At 42.3% G+C, this 15,621-nt stretch overlaps 1 protein-coding gene across 1 annotated transcript; it reads left to right on the top strand.

Moving 5' to 3' along the window:
- Positions 1 to 859: 859 nt before the first annotated feature.
- Positions 860 to 9,992, top strand: zdhhc8a (zDHHC palmitoyltransferase 8a). Its single transcript, XM_029516098.1, has 10 exons — positions 860 to 1,011; positions 5,848 to 5,969; positions 6,068 to 6,225; positions 6,727 to 6,899; positions 7,000 to 7,102; positions 7,245 to 7,336; positions 7,438 to 7,558; positions 7,640 to 7,751; positions 8,190 to 8,302; positions 8,385 to 9,992. Exons 1-10 carry the CDS (start codon positions 908 to 910, stop codon positions 9,621 to 9,623), a joined length of 2,337 nt encoding a protein of 778 aa, XP_029371958.1. The 5' UTR covers positions 860 to 907; the 3' UTR covers positions 9,624 to 9,992.
- Positions 9,993 to 15,621: the final 5,629 nt, after the last annotated feature.

The raw sequence follows: 15,621 nt of genomic DNA, 5'->3' as shown, positions 1-15,621 counted from the left end.
TTTTAATCCAATTCCCGTTTCTTGTTGTGGAAAATCAGTTCAAAAGATGAGAGCTGTTCAAACTAAAAGCCAAGTTTATTCTTCATGCAACAAAATTTGGATTTCAACTATAGCTGCAGAGATCTTCCCAAACACTGGAGCTCACAGGGTGTTTACAATTTCACAAAATGGTTACAAGTGTTTCAATGTCCAGAATACACATTTAGTCTTTCTTAATAGTCTTAATAGCAATAATCACTTTAAACAAACACCCCCAGCTCTGTAGATGTAAATGTTATTGCCTGATTGTTATTAAATTGATTTTGGCCCCAGGAGCTTTCTTCCAAATTGAACTCTGTTTATTTTTCAGCTGAAATAAAAATGCCAAAAAAAAAAAAAATCAGTAAATCAGTTAACATTAGTAAATGATTCATTCACTATATTGAAGGCTGTAGTTGGGACCATGTATGGGCCGATTTGTTGGTGCAAAACTTCCCTTTATTAGTGTTGGATGTGCATCAGAGGAAACAGGATCTGTCAGGAGAAAACACTGAACTTCTGACCAGCATGATGAGCCGTGGTCACAGCGGGGGGGGTCTCACTGCTGCTCCACGTCATTCAGGACTAAAAGCTCCACCTTTGGGATAAACCGGAGGCGGCATCAGTGCGCCGCTGCCTGCCGGGACAGACGGCTCCGGCTCCGGCTGAGGACTGCGTGTCAGAGCTGCTCCGCTCTCTTTATTTTATTTTTTTATTTCGGGGGGTGGGCTTTGACTCAACCCCCCTATTTTTATTTTATTTATTTTTTTTATTTACCATGGTTTTCATTCACCATCGCCCTGGCACCGATAAGGGAGCTTCATCCGACATTCAGCCTGGATCACCGGCTGGAATGAGCCGCCGCTGAGAGCGGAGACCGGGACACAGGATGCCCGCCGGCGGCGCAGACTCGCTGAAGCCCAGCGCCTTCATCCCGGTGTGCACGGCTGCCTGCCTCCTGGTCGGCTCCACCTCCCTGTTCTTCGTCTTCACGTAAGTGCGAGCACAAGGCACGAAAAGTTGGTTTGCTCCGGGCAGAATCCAAACCCATCCATCATCCGTCAGGTACCCTGCACTCACAAAGGCCTGTGTGTGTCTGTTGCATGAGGATTTCCATTTTTTGCATCCCCTTCCTTAACGTTCACACATATTGCATTTCCACTTTTAATCTCATTAAATAAAGGAAATGTTTTATTTCATCTCAGTTTAAGATAAAACTGAACCGAGACCCAGTTTAAGAACCATTTCTTGTTTTCTCTTAACTCCTCACTGTGAGATCAGACCCAACAGGGCTGTCTAACATCTCACAGCACCCTGAGGTCTCGGTTTGAACACAGTGGTTCAGGTTCAGGCCTTGTTGCAGTGATCTGTATTTGAGTCCAACCCATTGCTGTATTTACATGCAATTCCCCCTCACACTGTTACTGAATCCAAAATCCAATTCTAATGTTCACCACAAGTTTGTCTGATACTAAATATATTAAGACTTTAACTTAAAAAAAGAGGTTTTATTTTATTGATTTCTATATGGAAATTCTCTTGGGTATCCATATCTGATGTCATATCGGATATCTATGGACTTACTGTGTGAAGGGGCCCGCTTCATCATCTCTGTTCCAGTTTACTGACCCTTGACCTCCACAGCCATATCTGTCCTAGTTTCTCCTGTATCTTCCAGCTGTGAACCGTTTCCACAGGAATCTGACACCAGATTGGTAGTGTGGGATTAGGATCCTCTGGTTGATACCATGTGATCCCCCATCTGGGAAAAATATCTGGGAGCCTGGGATCTTTGAATTTACCGTCAGGTTCTCTCAACTGTAACCTCCTTAGATGACTTTCACTGAAGTTTAAGTGATTATAGACCATGACTATAACATAACATACGAGAAAGTGTCAGTACAGCCACACTTTAAATGTTTTCTCGTTTGGGGTTGTCTCGTCTCTACACATGCAGAATTTGATGTATGAATACTCATAGCAGACACATGCACACACACATGTGCACGCTCAGTTATAGGTTATTTGAGAAATCCTGATGAACTCCATCTGTATTCTGTGAACAGAAGGAAAAAAATCAATGGCTGAGTGACGTGATGGATTGAATAGTATGTCTTAATTGGGACTGCAGTGCTAAACCAGCACAACCAAGGCACTGCAAATGATTTTACAAACAAGTGATGAATCCGCACCTTATTGGACAAGGGCTGGATTTTTGAGCAGAAATGACCTTACAATTAACACAATCTAATGGAAGAGATTTTAAAATCCTCTCATCTCTTGGCTCTGTTTTATATTGACCTGTAACTTAAATAAGCGTATTTTATTAAAATGTCATCATCTTGCTGACCAACTATGTGATATTTAGCAAAAATGTCTGCAGGTTCATCTTTTATTTTAATGGCTTAAACTGTTTATTTGTTGTCATATAGAAGTCTTTGGAGTTGACCATCAGATTTTTGGGTTTTGAACAGCAGGTTAAAAACATTTTCCCCCAGAACAAATGGGCAGAAACTCATTGGCTTCTCGGGGGTTCGATATGGTGCATCTGCCAAGTCACTCCAGCTGCAGCTGGACTCAGCCCCTTCTTCCAAAATCAGAGATGGACAGGTGCCACACTCTGTTCAGCTCCAATTTGGTGACACTGAATCAAAAGGAAGCCACTTGTCATCTCCCATAATATCATCCTGGCATTTGCACTGGTTAGTGTGAATCATAGAAGCATACATTAGTCAGTGAATGCCAGCCGATCAGTCCCTGCACCTTCAAAGCACTGTCCTTTTGATAGCTTAATGCACACAAGTGCTGCATCAACGTTCATCTTCAGAAAGTGCATGTGTTCATTTTATGTTATTTTTTTTGTATTCATGAATACTTTATTGTGACCTTTTAGGTTTCCTTCCACTGTAGGAAAAATAAACGCTTATTTAAATTCCTGCAGTCATGGTAATACACTTAAAGTTATAACCCCATTTCTTGGAAATGCATATCATCATTGTGCTGCTGGCCTTCTGTGTAAGCATTAGTAGTGCAGGCATGCCTCTTTCCATTTTGGTTTTCCACTGCAGGTTTAATAGCGTCAAAGAACAACCTTTAAAACGGTAAAGGCTCTTTTGTTTTCCACTTCCCTGGTAAAATTCATCAGTTACCGGTTTCCTCCCTTTGTTCCTCTGACTTTGTTTGGGTCAGCGCTGGGGGTTTTTGTGCATTGTTAAACTTAGATAGGTAACTACACCCAACAAAGACTCCAGACATCCGAAAAATGTCCCTCACAATTCGGAAAACCTCCCACATCTACCACGGAACATGAAAAATGTCTTACAGGCTCCATGCTCTGCAAACAAATGTGTGTGCACTCTTGCTGAAAGTTGCTTCTGTAGATTTCAACGGGTTGTACAATGCAAATGTTTTATAATTGAAGTATTGTATGGGAGTCCAAGTATGAGCATTGAATGTGTTTGAACTGAACAAACTGAACAGAGAAAAAAATCACATTAGAAATTAAATAAACACATTCTGTACATCCGGATCGTCTTTCCTACTCATTTAAAGTTTACATGGCCTTTACTGGCCTTTCCTTGCAAACATCCCCCCCAAAAAACACTATACCTTTATTGCATGATGCACATTGAGGGCAACAAAGATAAAATTTGGATGAAACAGTTGATGTGAAAAAAGGGTAAACTCAGAACATTGTGAGCTCATATGGAGCGTTACTCTTTACTGTTATTTATTCACAGCCAGTGTTGTCAGAAATCTGATGGATCACATGATGATGATGTCGCTCATGTAACTGTGACAATATCTGAAAAAAGGAGCCCTGGGAGCGAGGCCTTAGTGAACTTTCTCCTTGACTGACTGTGCGGTGTCTGCTGTGCCACTGACCCACTGTGAGGATGTGTGCAGATTGCAGAGCAGCTTACTGTTCCGTGTGAATTAATACAGCTCTGCCTGGGCCGTTTCATTAGGTGGGGCCTGTCTTGCCACGCTGTAGTGTAATGAACTGCCTCTCCCAGCGGTCCAGATGGTCTGAGATCAATGATCTAGGCTCGCCATCTATGCAGAAGCACCCACTATGTAGTCTTGTCTGAAAAAGGTCTGCCTCTCTATTCATCTATTAGTCTGAACTCTAAGGAATATTTGAATTAGACATCTCCAGTTATCAAGGTTAATGTAACTGATCAGCTCTGACAGTTTCAGCACGTCAAACATGGCCATATTTAGCAAGAAGAATTTAGACACCAATCCTGAATACCCCTTAGGGGGGATCATATTGTGCTCCTTAATCTTTTAGTCACACAAGCTCCGCTTCTCAAGATTCTTATAATTTAATTTTTCTAAATTTGCTGAAAAAAACAAAACAAAACAATTCTTGTCCCACTGCCAACATCTCCTTAATACACTGAACAAAGCATTTAAAAGTTGTGGTGCCATCAGTTTTATGAAGGGGTCTCCTGCAGTTACGGATGAGCAGGAAGTGAATCGATTGGATTTATTTCACGGTGTGCAGTGTGATATATGATGAGCCCTGACTGCACACTCTTGTGTGTTTAGCATTTTATGTGAGGCATCCACAATGCCCGGCACTGGCAGAAATGGTCTGTAATCCAGAGTTCATAATCCAGGGATTACTCGGTTTGCAGCTGGCACGGCATCAGCAGGCATTCCTCTTGGGAGGGAGTCTGTCTGTCTGTGGGCTGGCCCCTCCTCCACACACTAAAACCAGCAATGGGGTTTGGGGATTGAAACTGCACTGGGATGAAACACAGAGTTGACGCAGACGACCTTTAATGTAGTTGTGTTTTCACTTTTGATCAAACTCTTGTTTAATCACTATGTGTTTACTTTTTCATATCTGAATAAATTGTTTGCAAGGTATGCTAGTTGTATACATCGTGGATACATCAGCTCCTCACAGTGTTTTTCTCCAACAGTGCTACAATATGTAGAATATTGGTATTAATCATCAGAACCTCCAACAGTTCATTCAAATAAAAATTCCCATACAGTATATATGTAGGTTAAACATGATGTTCAATCAAACACTGTTAGTATAATCCAGTGAATCTTTTACTCCCAGTCTACCACAGTAACCTGATTACACTGCCCCTCCCTCTAATCTCACACAGTAGAGATGCAATCATACTCCCATTCAGTGTAGTTTAACACATCCACACACACAGACACGCTGGGACAGTGGAAACGATTTCTCTAAGATTTTACGGCACATGAGAATATTAAAATCCCGATGACAAAGATCAGTGCTATAATTTAAACAAAGGTTCACATTAGTGTTTCAAAAAAGATTAAAAGCATGCAAAGTTCAAGTTTCTTTGAATCTCTTAAAGCTTCTTTCTCTCATCTTCTTGTGTCCTCCTACATATAATTAGTTCTAACTGGACAGTTAATATGGCTGTTTGTTACAGGGATGGCAAAACTTTATTCAACCTGATATTTTCGGTTGTGCAGTCATTGTTTTCAACAGCATTTCTGTATAATATCTGAAATTGAAAGTAAATCTTTGATTCATTGCTAAAGTAATTTGTACGGGGAAACTAAAATATTTAATGGATAAAGATTCTCATTTTACCTTTGCCTTGTCTGTACTGTACCTTTACATACACTTTGAGGTCCACAGCTCCCGTTGGAATCAATGAGATGAAGATTATTCCTTAAATCTTTGTGATGGCACTGATTTGTGTTAACATTAATATCTAAGGGATGGATACATACTATGCTCAGAAACCTCAGATTCTGATTTGATGGACACTCAGTAATGTGCTGGAAACAGTTTGTCTAATTTTTCTTGTCCTCTGTGCATATATTCAGATGTCCGTGGCTGGCTGTGACCATCTGCCCTGCTGTGCCACCATGTTGTGCCATCCTCTTCCTTTTTGTGCTGGCCAACTTCACCATGGCAACCTTTATGGATGCTGGTGTTCTTCCGATGGGTTTGTAATCAAAGTGACATTGTGCTTATGGCCGGAGAAATAAGTTTTATTTCCTCTGCTGAATTGTGATGTTGTGATTACTGTTCATTACTGTCCAGCTAATGAGGATGAGGACAAAGACGACGAGTTCCGTGCTCCACTCTACAAGAACGTGGATGTGAAGGGCGTCCAGGTCCGGATGAAGTGGTGTGCGTCGTGTCATTTCTACAGACCTCCACGCTGCTCGCACTGCAGCGTCTGTGATCATTGTGTGGAGGTGAGAAGATCTAAGCAAGCGAGTATAAGGGACATGTTTGTGGCCCAAATACAGGGGATGGTGAAAACAGATGGAAAAAATGTAAACAGGGGAATATATAATGCAAGGGTGGACAGATCAGGGAGAAACGTGGAAAGGGTTTGAGTGAGTGTGGCAGTGTGTATGGGGGAAAATCAATAAAGGGGGATTTCTGCAGTGAATGATGGACAGAGTGTGATGGAGGGGGAGAGAGAGTTCTCATTAATCAGGTTAATCCTTTTCTCCGATCCTTTGTAGTCTCAGTAGAAATGCAATTTGAAAAACAGTTCAGACAGCCTCTATTAGATGCAGTACATTCAGAAAGCATAATGGATATTCTGCTGAGCCACGATTGAATCTGTGGGGCAAAAATATAGGCTGAGTGATGTATGTGATTTTTTTTTTTTTTTTTTTTTTTTTTTTTTTTTGGGGGGGGTTTGGGATTAATTTGATTTTCCTTTTTTCCTCCCAATCTGCCCCCAGGACTTTGACCACCACTGTCCTTGGGTAAACAACTGCATCGGGAGGCGCAATTACCGTTACTTCTTCCTGTTTCTGTTGTCACTGACAGCTCACATGATCTGCGTCCTTACCTTTGGCCTCATATACGTCCTGCACCACATGGACGAACTATCGAAGCTGCACTGTACAGTCACGTATCCTTATCCACACAGTGTTTGTGTATCCAAGTGTGATTTTTATATGCGTGTCTAATCGAGGCCAGAACAAAACAGCTTTCCTGATCATGATTTTCAGTTTAGTAGTGATCAGTGTATCAGGGCTGTTCCTCATCCCGGTCCTGGGTCTCACCGGATTCCACCTGTACTTGGTGTCCAGAGGACGCACCACAAATGAGCAGGTGAGTTTGATTTTCAAAATATGAGACTGTCAGGAGCAGTCTCATGGAGATGTATGTAAGATAGGTGAAAATATTTGTGAAACGTGATGCATTGACATGAAAAGCGGTGACATTTACAGGTGTGCATTTTTGTGTCCCAAAGGTCACTGGAAAATTTCAAGGTGGAGTTAATCCTTTCACACGCGGTTGCTGTAACAACCTGGAGTACTTGGTTTGTAGTCCCGTCTCTCCAAAGTAAGCGCCTTTTTTTTTTTCCCTTCTTCTTCCCTCCTCTTTTGAAGCTGTTTAACACATCGGCTGACTCTTTGCTGCTGCTCTCTGTCCTGTGGCATCAGGTACACAGCAAGGCCCATTAAGAAAACAGTCATCCATGTTCAGCCTCCGTTCCTGAGACCAGAAATCGATGGGAAGACGCCAGTGAGGGTCAGGGACAACGGGATACATAGTGAGGAGAAAGTACGTATGAATGTAATGATTTTGAACTCATTTGTCCACAGATATAATTAGATCTGACACGTTATTTTTCTATCCTCCCAGCAAACGTTAGCTGGAGCTGTTGCGTCTGACCTCAAGCAGATGAAAACTCCTCCACCTTTACCACCGAAGCCCAACCACGGCCTTCTGAGAAGCCAACTAGCTGCCATGGATGGTACTTTAGAATAACAAAAGTATTCTATAGTAACCTCAAACAGCACTGAAGCAATGTACTCTACAGAGTACATCTGTAGACCTCATCTGTAGTCTGGTCATATTCTGTGTTTTCCTTACAGTCAACAAAGCCAACAATTGCATTTTACTCTGAGTTACTGTGCTGTGATTGCAGACTTTTGCACCAAATGCGTATTAATCCACACCTGAAAGTAGTAGCCAGAAAATACACCGCTTAAGTCTGTATAAAGTTTGCTGAATAGACACTTACCTGTTGTTTGGGTTAGGATGTAATGTAGTGTAATTAGATTGTTTTGATCCATTTGAATATGAGCTTGGGGCTATGCCACAGAAGCTCTGTTGACAAAAACAAATATTAGACAGAGACTATTGTCGCTTGTAAACTTAAAAAACATCTTCATGGTGCTTTGTTTTTCAGAGGTGGGGCATCATGCCAAATCCATCGTTCCTGTATCCATTCCCACTGTGCCACAGCTGCGGCCTGTCCTGGAGGCCATATCCAGAGGATCATCACCGATTCCACCAGAGCAGGTGTGTCTCAGTGTGATATCAGTTTGTCAGATTTCGGGAGCATATCCGGTTCATCTGACTGCTTTCATGTTGTTTTGTGTAGTTGCTAAAGACATCAGAGCAACAAGGGAATGACAAAAGTCCTGACCTCCGACTTGAGCCTAAAGAAAGCCCCTTGAAAGGTGGCCTACCTGCCCAGGCCCCCCTCCAGGCCAGCTCCACCTCCAGCTCTATGCAGCTCAACTCTCTGACACTGAACTCCCGTTCCCTCGCCCTCAAACACAGCAGCCGACATGGGAGCAAATCCCAGCTCCCCGCCGTGCACGCTGACACTTTGGGATCCAATAGCCTGCTGGGCATCATCTCCTCCCCCAGCCTGCTGGCCAGCCACAGCAGTAGCAACAGTAGCCTCTCATATGACACCCTCATCAACCCTGGAGACCCTCAGTTCCTGACTCAGAGAGGGGCCCCCTCAGTCAGTTACCACCCTCACTTTATGACGCTGGGCACAGATGGGAGTATGATGCAGCGGCCCCCTCCCCATGCCTACAGTCCTGTGTTTATGGGTGTCACCAGACAGTCTCCTCAGCCTCGAGACCCCTCACCTTCTTTGCAGGGTCTCCCTTCAAGGGATCCCTCACCCTCCCTCCAAGGTTTCATTCAAAGAGACCTGTCTCCTGCTTTTCAAGGGCTGCTGCCAAGAGACCTTGCAACCCAAAGCGTGACATCACGAGATATTCCCCCTCCAGGTCTGGCCATGCGTGAGCTGACCTCCCAAAGTCTTCGAGACAACTTTTCAAAAACCATCATGGCATCTATCCACGAGAGACGGGAAATGGAGGAAAGGGAGAGGACGCTGCGACTACAAGCCAGATCCCAGGGGCTGTACGGCCCAGACCTGGCGATCTATGACATCCCCAGCAGGCGAAGCCTACCACCAGACAACATCCGACTTTCAGGCTCCCGTGGGCCGACGCCTCCTGCCTACGGCTCCAGAGAGTTTCTGATGAGCACAGGTATCCTTGGTTATGGCATGAGGACGTCCCCCCTCTCCAGCTCCTCCACATCGTCTCTGACTCGAGGCCCAAAAACCTCCAGCTCTCCTCTGCAGAACAGCAGCAGCAGCAGCCTGCAAAGCAGAGGCAGGTCTTCCTCTCCGGCCTATTGCCCTCCTGAAAGACAAATGCAACCTCTCCCTTCCTCTACATCCACCCTGCCCCGCTTACCCTCTTCCTCCACTTCCTCTGCCCCTTCCTATGCCTCGTACACCAACGCAAAACGATCCTCGCTCACATACTCTTGTGAGGGGAAAGACTCAGTCCCTCTGAGTGCCCTGAAATAAAATCAAAACTATTTATTTTCTGCTGGTGTGAATGTGAAAGCAGCGTTAGCGTCAGTTCTTACAGCTCCAAGATACTTTTTGAAAAGAGGCCGTTTGGGTCTGTGCTTGGTGCGAAGATGTGTGAGAAACAAATTCACAAAGAAAGATAAACTTAATATTTGTGCAAGGTCATGCCACTTTGACCAAATCTAAAACAAGGCGAATCTCAGGATCATTGTGCCTCCTCTTAAAACAGAGTGAGCTCTATAAACTCAGTAAAACAGAAGAGCTATGTGACAAATACAGATCAACTTTTCTGTTTGTATGTGTTTTGATATTGCTTTTGTGAAACTATGTAATACCACATCTAATTTTCCTCCTGCTGAAAAAAAAACAACCCTATTTAATAGAATTTTGTAGTTGTTTATATGAATAAACTTATTTTGTAATTTTCCACCTTGTTTTTATGGTATTTTCTGTTGTGATTGACTCAAACAGTGAATGAGGCCTCACATGTTTCAGTGAAAGGGAAATTTGAATTTCACTGTCGGCTGTCAGGCTTCAAATCTACGACACTTGCACTAGTTTTCTTTTCCCACATCACAAGATAATTTTAGCTCACAAGTCAAGAGATGACACACTTTTCAGAGGAAGAACCAAAAAGTAATTTAACATATCCATTTCCTTTTAAAACTGCTAAAACACATAATGCGTGCCCTGAAAGCCGTGTTTTGGGGTGGAAAAGGGAAATTAGGTAAAGTAATAGATTGTTAAGTGAAATGCAGCTGTGTGGTGGAGCAACATATCAACTCATAACAGTTTCTGTGTTCAATTTGCATGCAGCACCCTCTAGTTTCAGATGGTGGTATGATGTCAGCGGGGCAGCTTGCTCCAGCAGATGATGCTATTGTATGTGAAATGTCAGAAAACATGTCATCAAAGAAAGCATTGTCGTGTGCTCTCTGTCCATCGATTTACCATCACCACAGATATTACAGATTAAAGCTAGAATAATGTACCAGAAGAGTCGGATTAGGACCCACACAGACCTTTTCAGCATCAACAGTTTGCTTCTGTAGATGGCCTTCACTCCCTAAGACTGTATCATATCTTGTTTGGAACCTTTGCAGCAAAAATATATATATGTAGAAAAAAAAAAAACCCCAGACCTTCATTACTTTGAGCCCTGATGGAAAATCACACTTCTTTTTGACAGTAAATGGCTGAGGTTGTGAACTATTGCTGGACTCGATCTTCCAGCAGGTGGGAGTGCAGATATGGCAATGAGAAAGCTTGAAAGATTGGGCTGATTTAAAACGTTGGCAGGAATTCACAGCGTGGCTGGATAATGAACGAGTCTCTCAGCAGACTGATGAATTCAGATGGATTTAAAAACAACTTACTCTTACGAGTTTAGTTGAAAACATTGACAGCAACAAAAGGGCCTGAGAATGACAAAAGAGAGAGCCTCTTGAGTGCCAGAGAGCAGGGAGCTAAAGGAGGAGTTGTTCAACCGAAATGTAGGATTTTATGACACAGCAGAGCTATTCAGCCATGTTAATGGGGGCCAGATCTCTTTAAAGCCTGGGGCGCTTCTTTTATCATACTATTGCCACTGTGGTTACACCTTTATCATCAATTTTTTTATTGTGAAAAACAACAACAACAACAGCAAAACCTAAGGACACAAATTATATTGCTTTGTTTGCTCATATTAACTTTTTTTGTCAAAACGGAAATTGAATACACAATAATTTACTACAGGGCTTTATATTTTATTCTGCAGTAGTTAACCAGCAGCACATCACTTAATCCAAACCCTGATCTGAGCTGAATGTTCAGTTCAGATTCAGTTTAATAACACAACCATATGTACTCTGTGTCAGTCTAGCACATTCATTTTTGCAACCTTTACCGAATGTTTTTGGAGCATTTCTATATTATGTTTGCAGACCCCTCTGAGAACTGTTAAGGGAACTTTCCCAATAAAACATAACCTTGACATGAACTTTCCTGTATGTGAACAAAATTCAATTTATATCAAAAGCCTTTCATCCTCCATTACTCTCATTACAGTACACACATCTCAAGCAGAAAAGACATAGAAGACTTAGTTACTGATTGAAAAAAAGTGTTTCAGCTCAGATTTAAACTGAATCTGTGTGGAACAGATTCTTAAACAGGTTTGCACAAACCTCATCAAAAAGGAACTGACATCACAGTCCTATAATAACAAAAACAAAACATAGTAACATATAAGTTACTCCTTATTCATAACTGTGGTCATTAAAAAGAATCGGACACATACCTTTTATTTCCTCGGCCATACAGGATTTGCTGATGTAAGTTGTTTGTCTCAGGTATCAGGAGATATTGATGCTGAACTGAAACACAGTATAATTATTTTCTCTCTTATTTTAAATCCAAAATTCTTGAAAGCTCTCCTGAGTGGAATTATGCATGAAGACAGAACAAACAACCAAACCAACAACAACAACAACAACAACAACAACAACAAAAGACAACCCACCTGCATACAGACAAAGACTCCACGGCAGGATAAATGTTTGTATTATCTGATGTGGTCAGAATCCAAATCCAAATCAAAAATGCTTTATTCATCTCTAGGGGAAATTTGGCTTGTTGCAGAGGCTCGGACAAAATAGAAATAGAACTATAACTAGAAATATGGGGAGAATTAGGAGTTATGGAGAGTTTCCATTTCATCTCCCATCCCTGTTCTTTTCATGCTGCTTTGCTTCCCCCCTCACCCATTTCTGCAGCTGACGGTAATGATGGTAATGACAAGGCGGTTTTGCAAAGAGGGATTGCAGGGTTTTTGAGTTAGAGGAGTGGATAAAAAGTACTCCGTGTGGATAGTGGTGTCCCAGTCTTACATCATGCTATTTTCACAATGTTGTCCAGATAACAAATACATGCACATGCTTAGAAGCCGCCGCTGTCCTAAAGCTCCACTCTGCTTTCATGTGTCTCCCACTTATGTCCCAAGCTGGACGTAAACTTCACGATGCGATAGATCTGATCGTCAGCTCTATCACAGATTCACTCATTTTCATTGCAAATGTTAAAGATTTATTAAACATTCTGTCTGAATGCTCCAGAACAGACGGTTTTGCCCCGTTTGTCCAAAGTTTCAAGGCCAATGTCTCTTTGAGTTCTGCCTCCGTCTCATCTTAATGTTGTTGTTTTATGCTTACAAAACTGAAAAATCAAATACAAATTTCAACACCAACAGCCTTTCCACAAACCTCCATCCAGAGAATATACAGGTCATTGACTTTCATAGAGACAGCAGAGGGGAATCACAATGAAAATGTCTTATGTGCCTCCATCGACTATGTTTCTTTCCTTTTTAACGGGGCAGAGTTTCATAATAACGAAACTTTATCTTTGGAAAGCTGCATTTCTATACAGATTAAGGAACATGGATTGGTCCCAGGATTTGAGGAATAATTTAATGATTTCTATTTTTCTACTGTTTTTAGACAGGCACATTTATCAAAAACCAAGGGTGCTGTATGATTAGAGACCACTGGCTGTCAAGTGAAAAGCTATTTTTGGGGTTCATTGTGGACCATTTAAAATATCCTGATAACACCATATTAAAGTAAACCTCTTACACTACTTAACCTTTACCTACATTAATTTGTGTGTGTAAGAAATCAGTGATAATACTGTTCTGATCCCCTGTAGTTCCCGGCCCAGGCACTGAGAAGACTGAATGGGATGTGACTTCATGACTTCATCCTCATAACAACTTAATAAGTTGTGATTCATCTGTCCAGCAGCTCAATCAGTGTTTCCTGACTCTGGATGGGACGAGCTCTCCTCTTTGTTGCCATGGAGCCTCCGACACCTTGAAGCATGTGAGGACTATGAAGTTATGATAACCTCTCGACATGTGCTGATTTCATTCTAATCAGCCTCTAAGTCACCTAAATCTTTCATGGTACTCCTTCAGATGCTGCAGACTGACCTACATTTGTGCTTCTGACTGTGTCTGTAGCTGTGGGTGGATCTCTCTCTCTCTTTCTTTCTTTCTCTCCCTCCTTTTTTTCTCTCGGTCTCTTCCTCTCAGCTCATTGATATGCCTGATCATCAGAGGCATCGCTGAACTGGCTGATTGTCATTTTCAGCTGCAGCAGGACTGATGCATTTCATTTCCTCTCTGGGCTCTCTGTTGGTGTGATAAAGCACTGGTGCAGTAACACTTGACAAGAAGGAGTCGGATTAAGAGCAACCCTGTCTTGTTTTCTGCCTCGCGGGGGGGACATATTTATATTGTTCATCAAATCATAACAAAGGGATCCATGGTCGTGCTTCCATATGAGTTATCCAGAGTGGCAGCTATTGCTGTTGCTGCAGCTCGCCAGGGGGGTGCAGCAGTTAGTGTGAAAGCCAGACGTCAGGTGGTGCTTTGTCATTTATAGTCTGAGGGCAAACTCCAAATCTGACAGGATCCTTTCCAGAAACAGCAACATTTATGCACAGACTTCCAGTTCACTTCATGCAAATGGAGCAGTTGGTCTGCACGTAAATGTGTAGCTCCGCTTTGAATATTAGGAAATGAAAGGTGACCTTTCCCTTCTGAAGCTGATTTGGTGACCTTTCCTGGTATTTCCAGTGTTATTATGCACTCTGTGTGGCAGCGCCATCTGAAATACAAAACAGCATTTAACACGCCGCTGGCACCACACTCATATTTTTGTGTAAATGCTTCATGGATGTTTTGTCTCTGTGCTAAATTGAATCAGGGCTCAGATGCACATGCCAGTCTGAACAGAGCAGAGGTGAGAAGTGCGGGGGTTTAATTGGGACGCAAATGTGCTCTAAGCCCACAGGAAGAAGGATGTGAAAATGCCCTGCTCATTCCAATTAATAGAGCACCATACACCCTGCAATGTAACGCGTCTCCTTCTCTGTGGGTGTTAGTGGACTGATCCTGTTTATTACACCACACCGTGCACCCTCTGTTTATCCCACTGTGTATATATAATAGGGTGCAATAATTACATTCCTCTCTGTCCCACTGTGGAATCTATTTACTATCCAGTTACTGTGGTGATGACAAAGAGCTTCGTCATCTTTTTGGCAGCAAGAAAACAGCCATATTTGCTAATTTAACAAAAGTGTGTGGTTGGAGAAATCTGTGCCTGTGTTGCACTTTCATATCCATCAGTGCTCTCTGTTTGTGAACGGTTTCAGGTCAGATGACGAGAGTCACAAATTGTGAAGCATCAAAATAAAAGGAAGAAGAAGAAGAGTCTGGGAGAAACCTGAAATGAATGACATTTTCAGTCCTTAAGGGCGTAAACCAAACGGAAAATTTCAGCACTTGAAACATCTTGCCTGGCCACACGGAGTAATGAACTGAAAACAAGGAAACACCAACTTCCGCTGGGACATCCTCAATTTCCAAAAAGCAGAAACGTCTTCCATCAGATTAATTGAAGCGACTTGCCTTTCAGGAAGTTGATAACTACGCGGTTTTCATCAGGACTATAAACCTGTTTGAAGGCATTGATCCCTCCAGCCTGTACCTCTGCCTGGAGTGAAAAGAGGAGAATGTCTCACAGTCAGGTGTGAGTCACTGTTTCTGTTGTCAGCAAGTTATGTTCTTTTAGTAAGAATATATCTTTTTGGAGACAAAAAAAAAAAAGAAAGAAAATAATGTTAGTGATGATCTTTCTGAGCAGCACATCTGCAACACTTTAAATGTACGGTAAGACACAGTGCAAATGCTTTGTGTTACTTCCTTACATAAACTGCCTCCTCGTGTCACACACTTCCTACAAGTCCTTGGCGGCTTCGTACAGTGTTGCTGATGTGGTTCAGAGAAAGTAGTGAAAATAATGAATAATAGTTTTCTTCCTATGTTGAGTCATTTCCTTCCCTGGCACAAGTGCAGCTTTCCACCTCCATCACTGAAGTGAAAACTGCAGCGCCTGAGCCCAGGGTGTAAATCCGTGTACACACAATTCACATTCTATTCATTAAT

Source organism: Echeneis naucrates, chromosome 12, assembly GCF_900963305.1.
Source record: "Echeneis naucrates chromosome 12, fEcheNa1.1, whole genome shotgun sequence".
Classification (NCBI taxonomy): Eukaryota; Metazoa; Chordata; class Actinopteri; order Carangiformes; family Echeneidae; genus Echeneis; species Echeneis naucrates.
The sequence above is the reverse complement of the archived record's forward strand: the minus strand, read 5'-3'. Positions and strand labels throughout refer to the sequence as shown.

Coding starts and splice junctions, on each gene's coding strand:
- zdhhc8a (XM_029516098.1), top strand. CDS start 908: ATGCCCGCCGGCGGCGCAGACTCGCTGAAGCCCAGCGCCTTCATCCCG. Junction 6,226..6,726: donor TCTGTGATCATTGTGTGGAG/GTGAGAAGATCT, acceptor ATCTGCCCCCAG/GACTTTGACCACCACTGTCC. Junction 6,900..6,999: donor AAGCTGCACTGTACAGTCAC/GTATCCTTATCC, acceptor CATGATTTTCAG/TTTAGTAGTGATCAGTGTAT.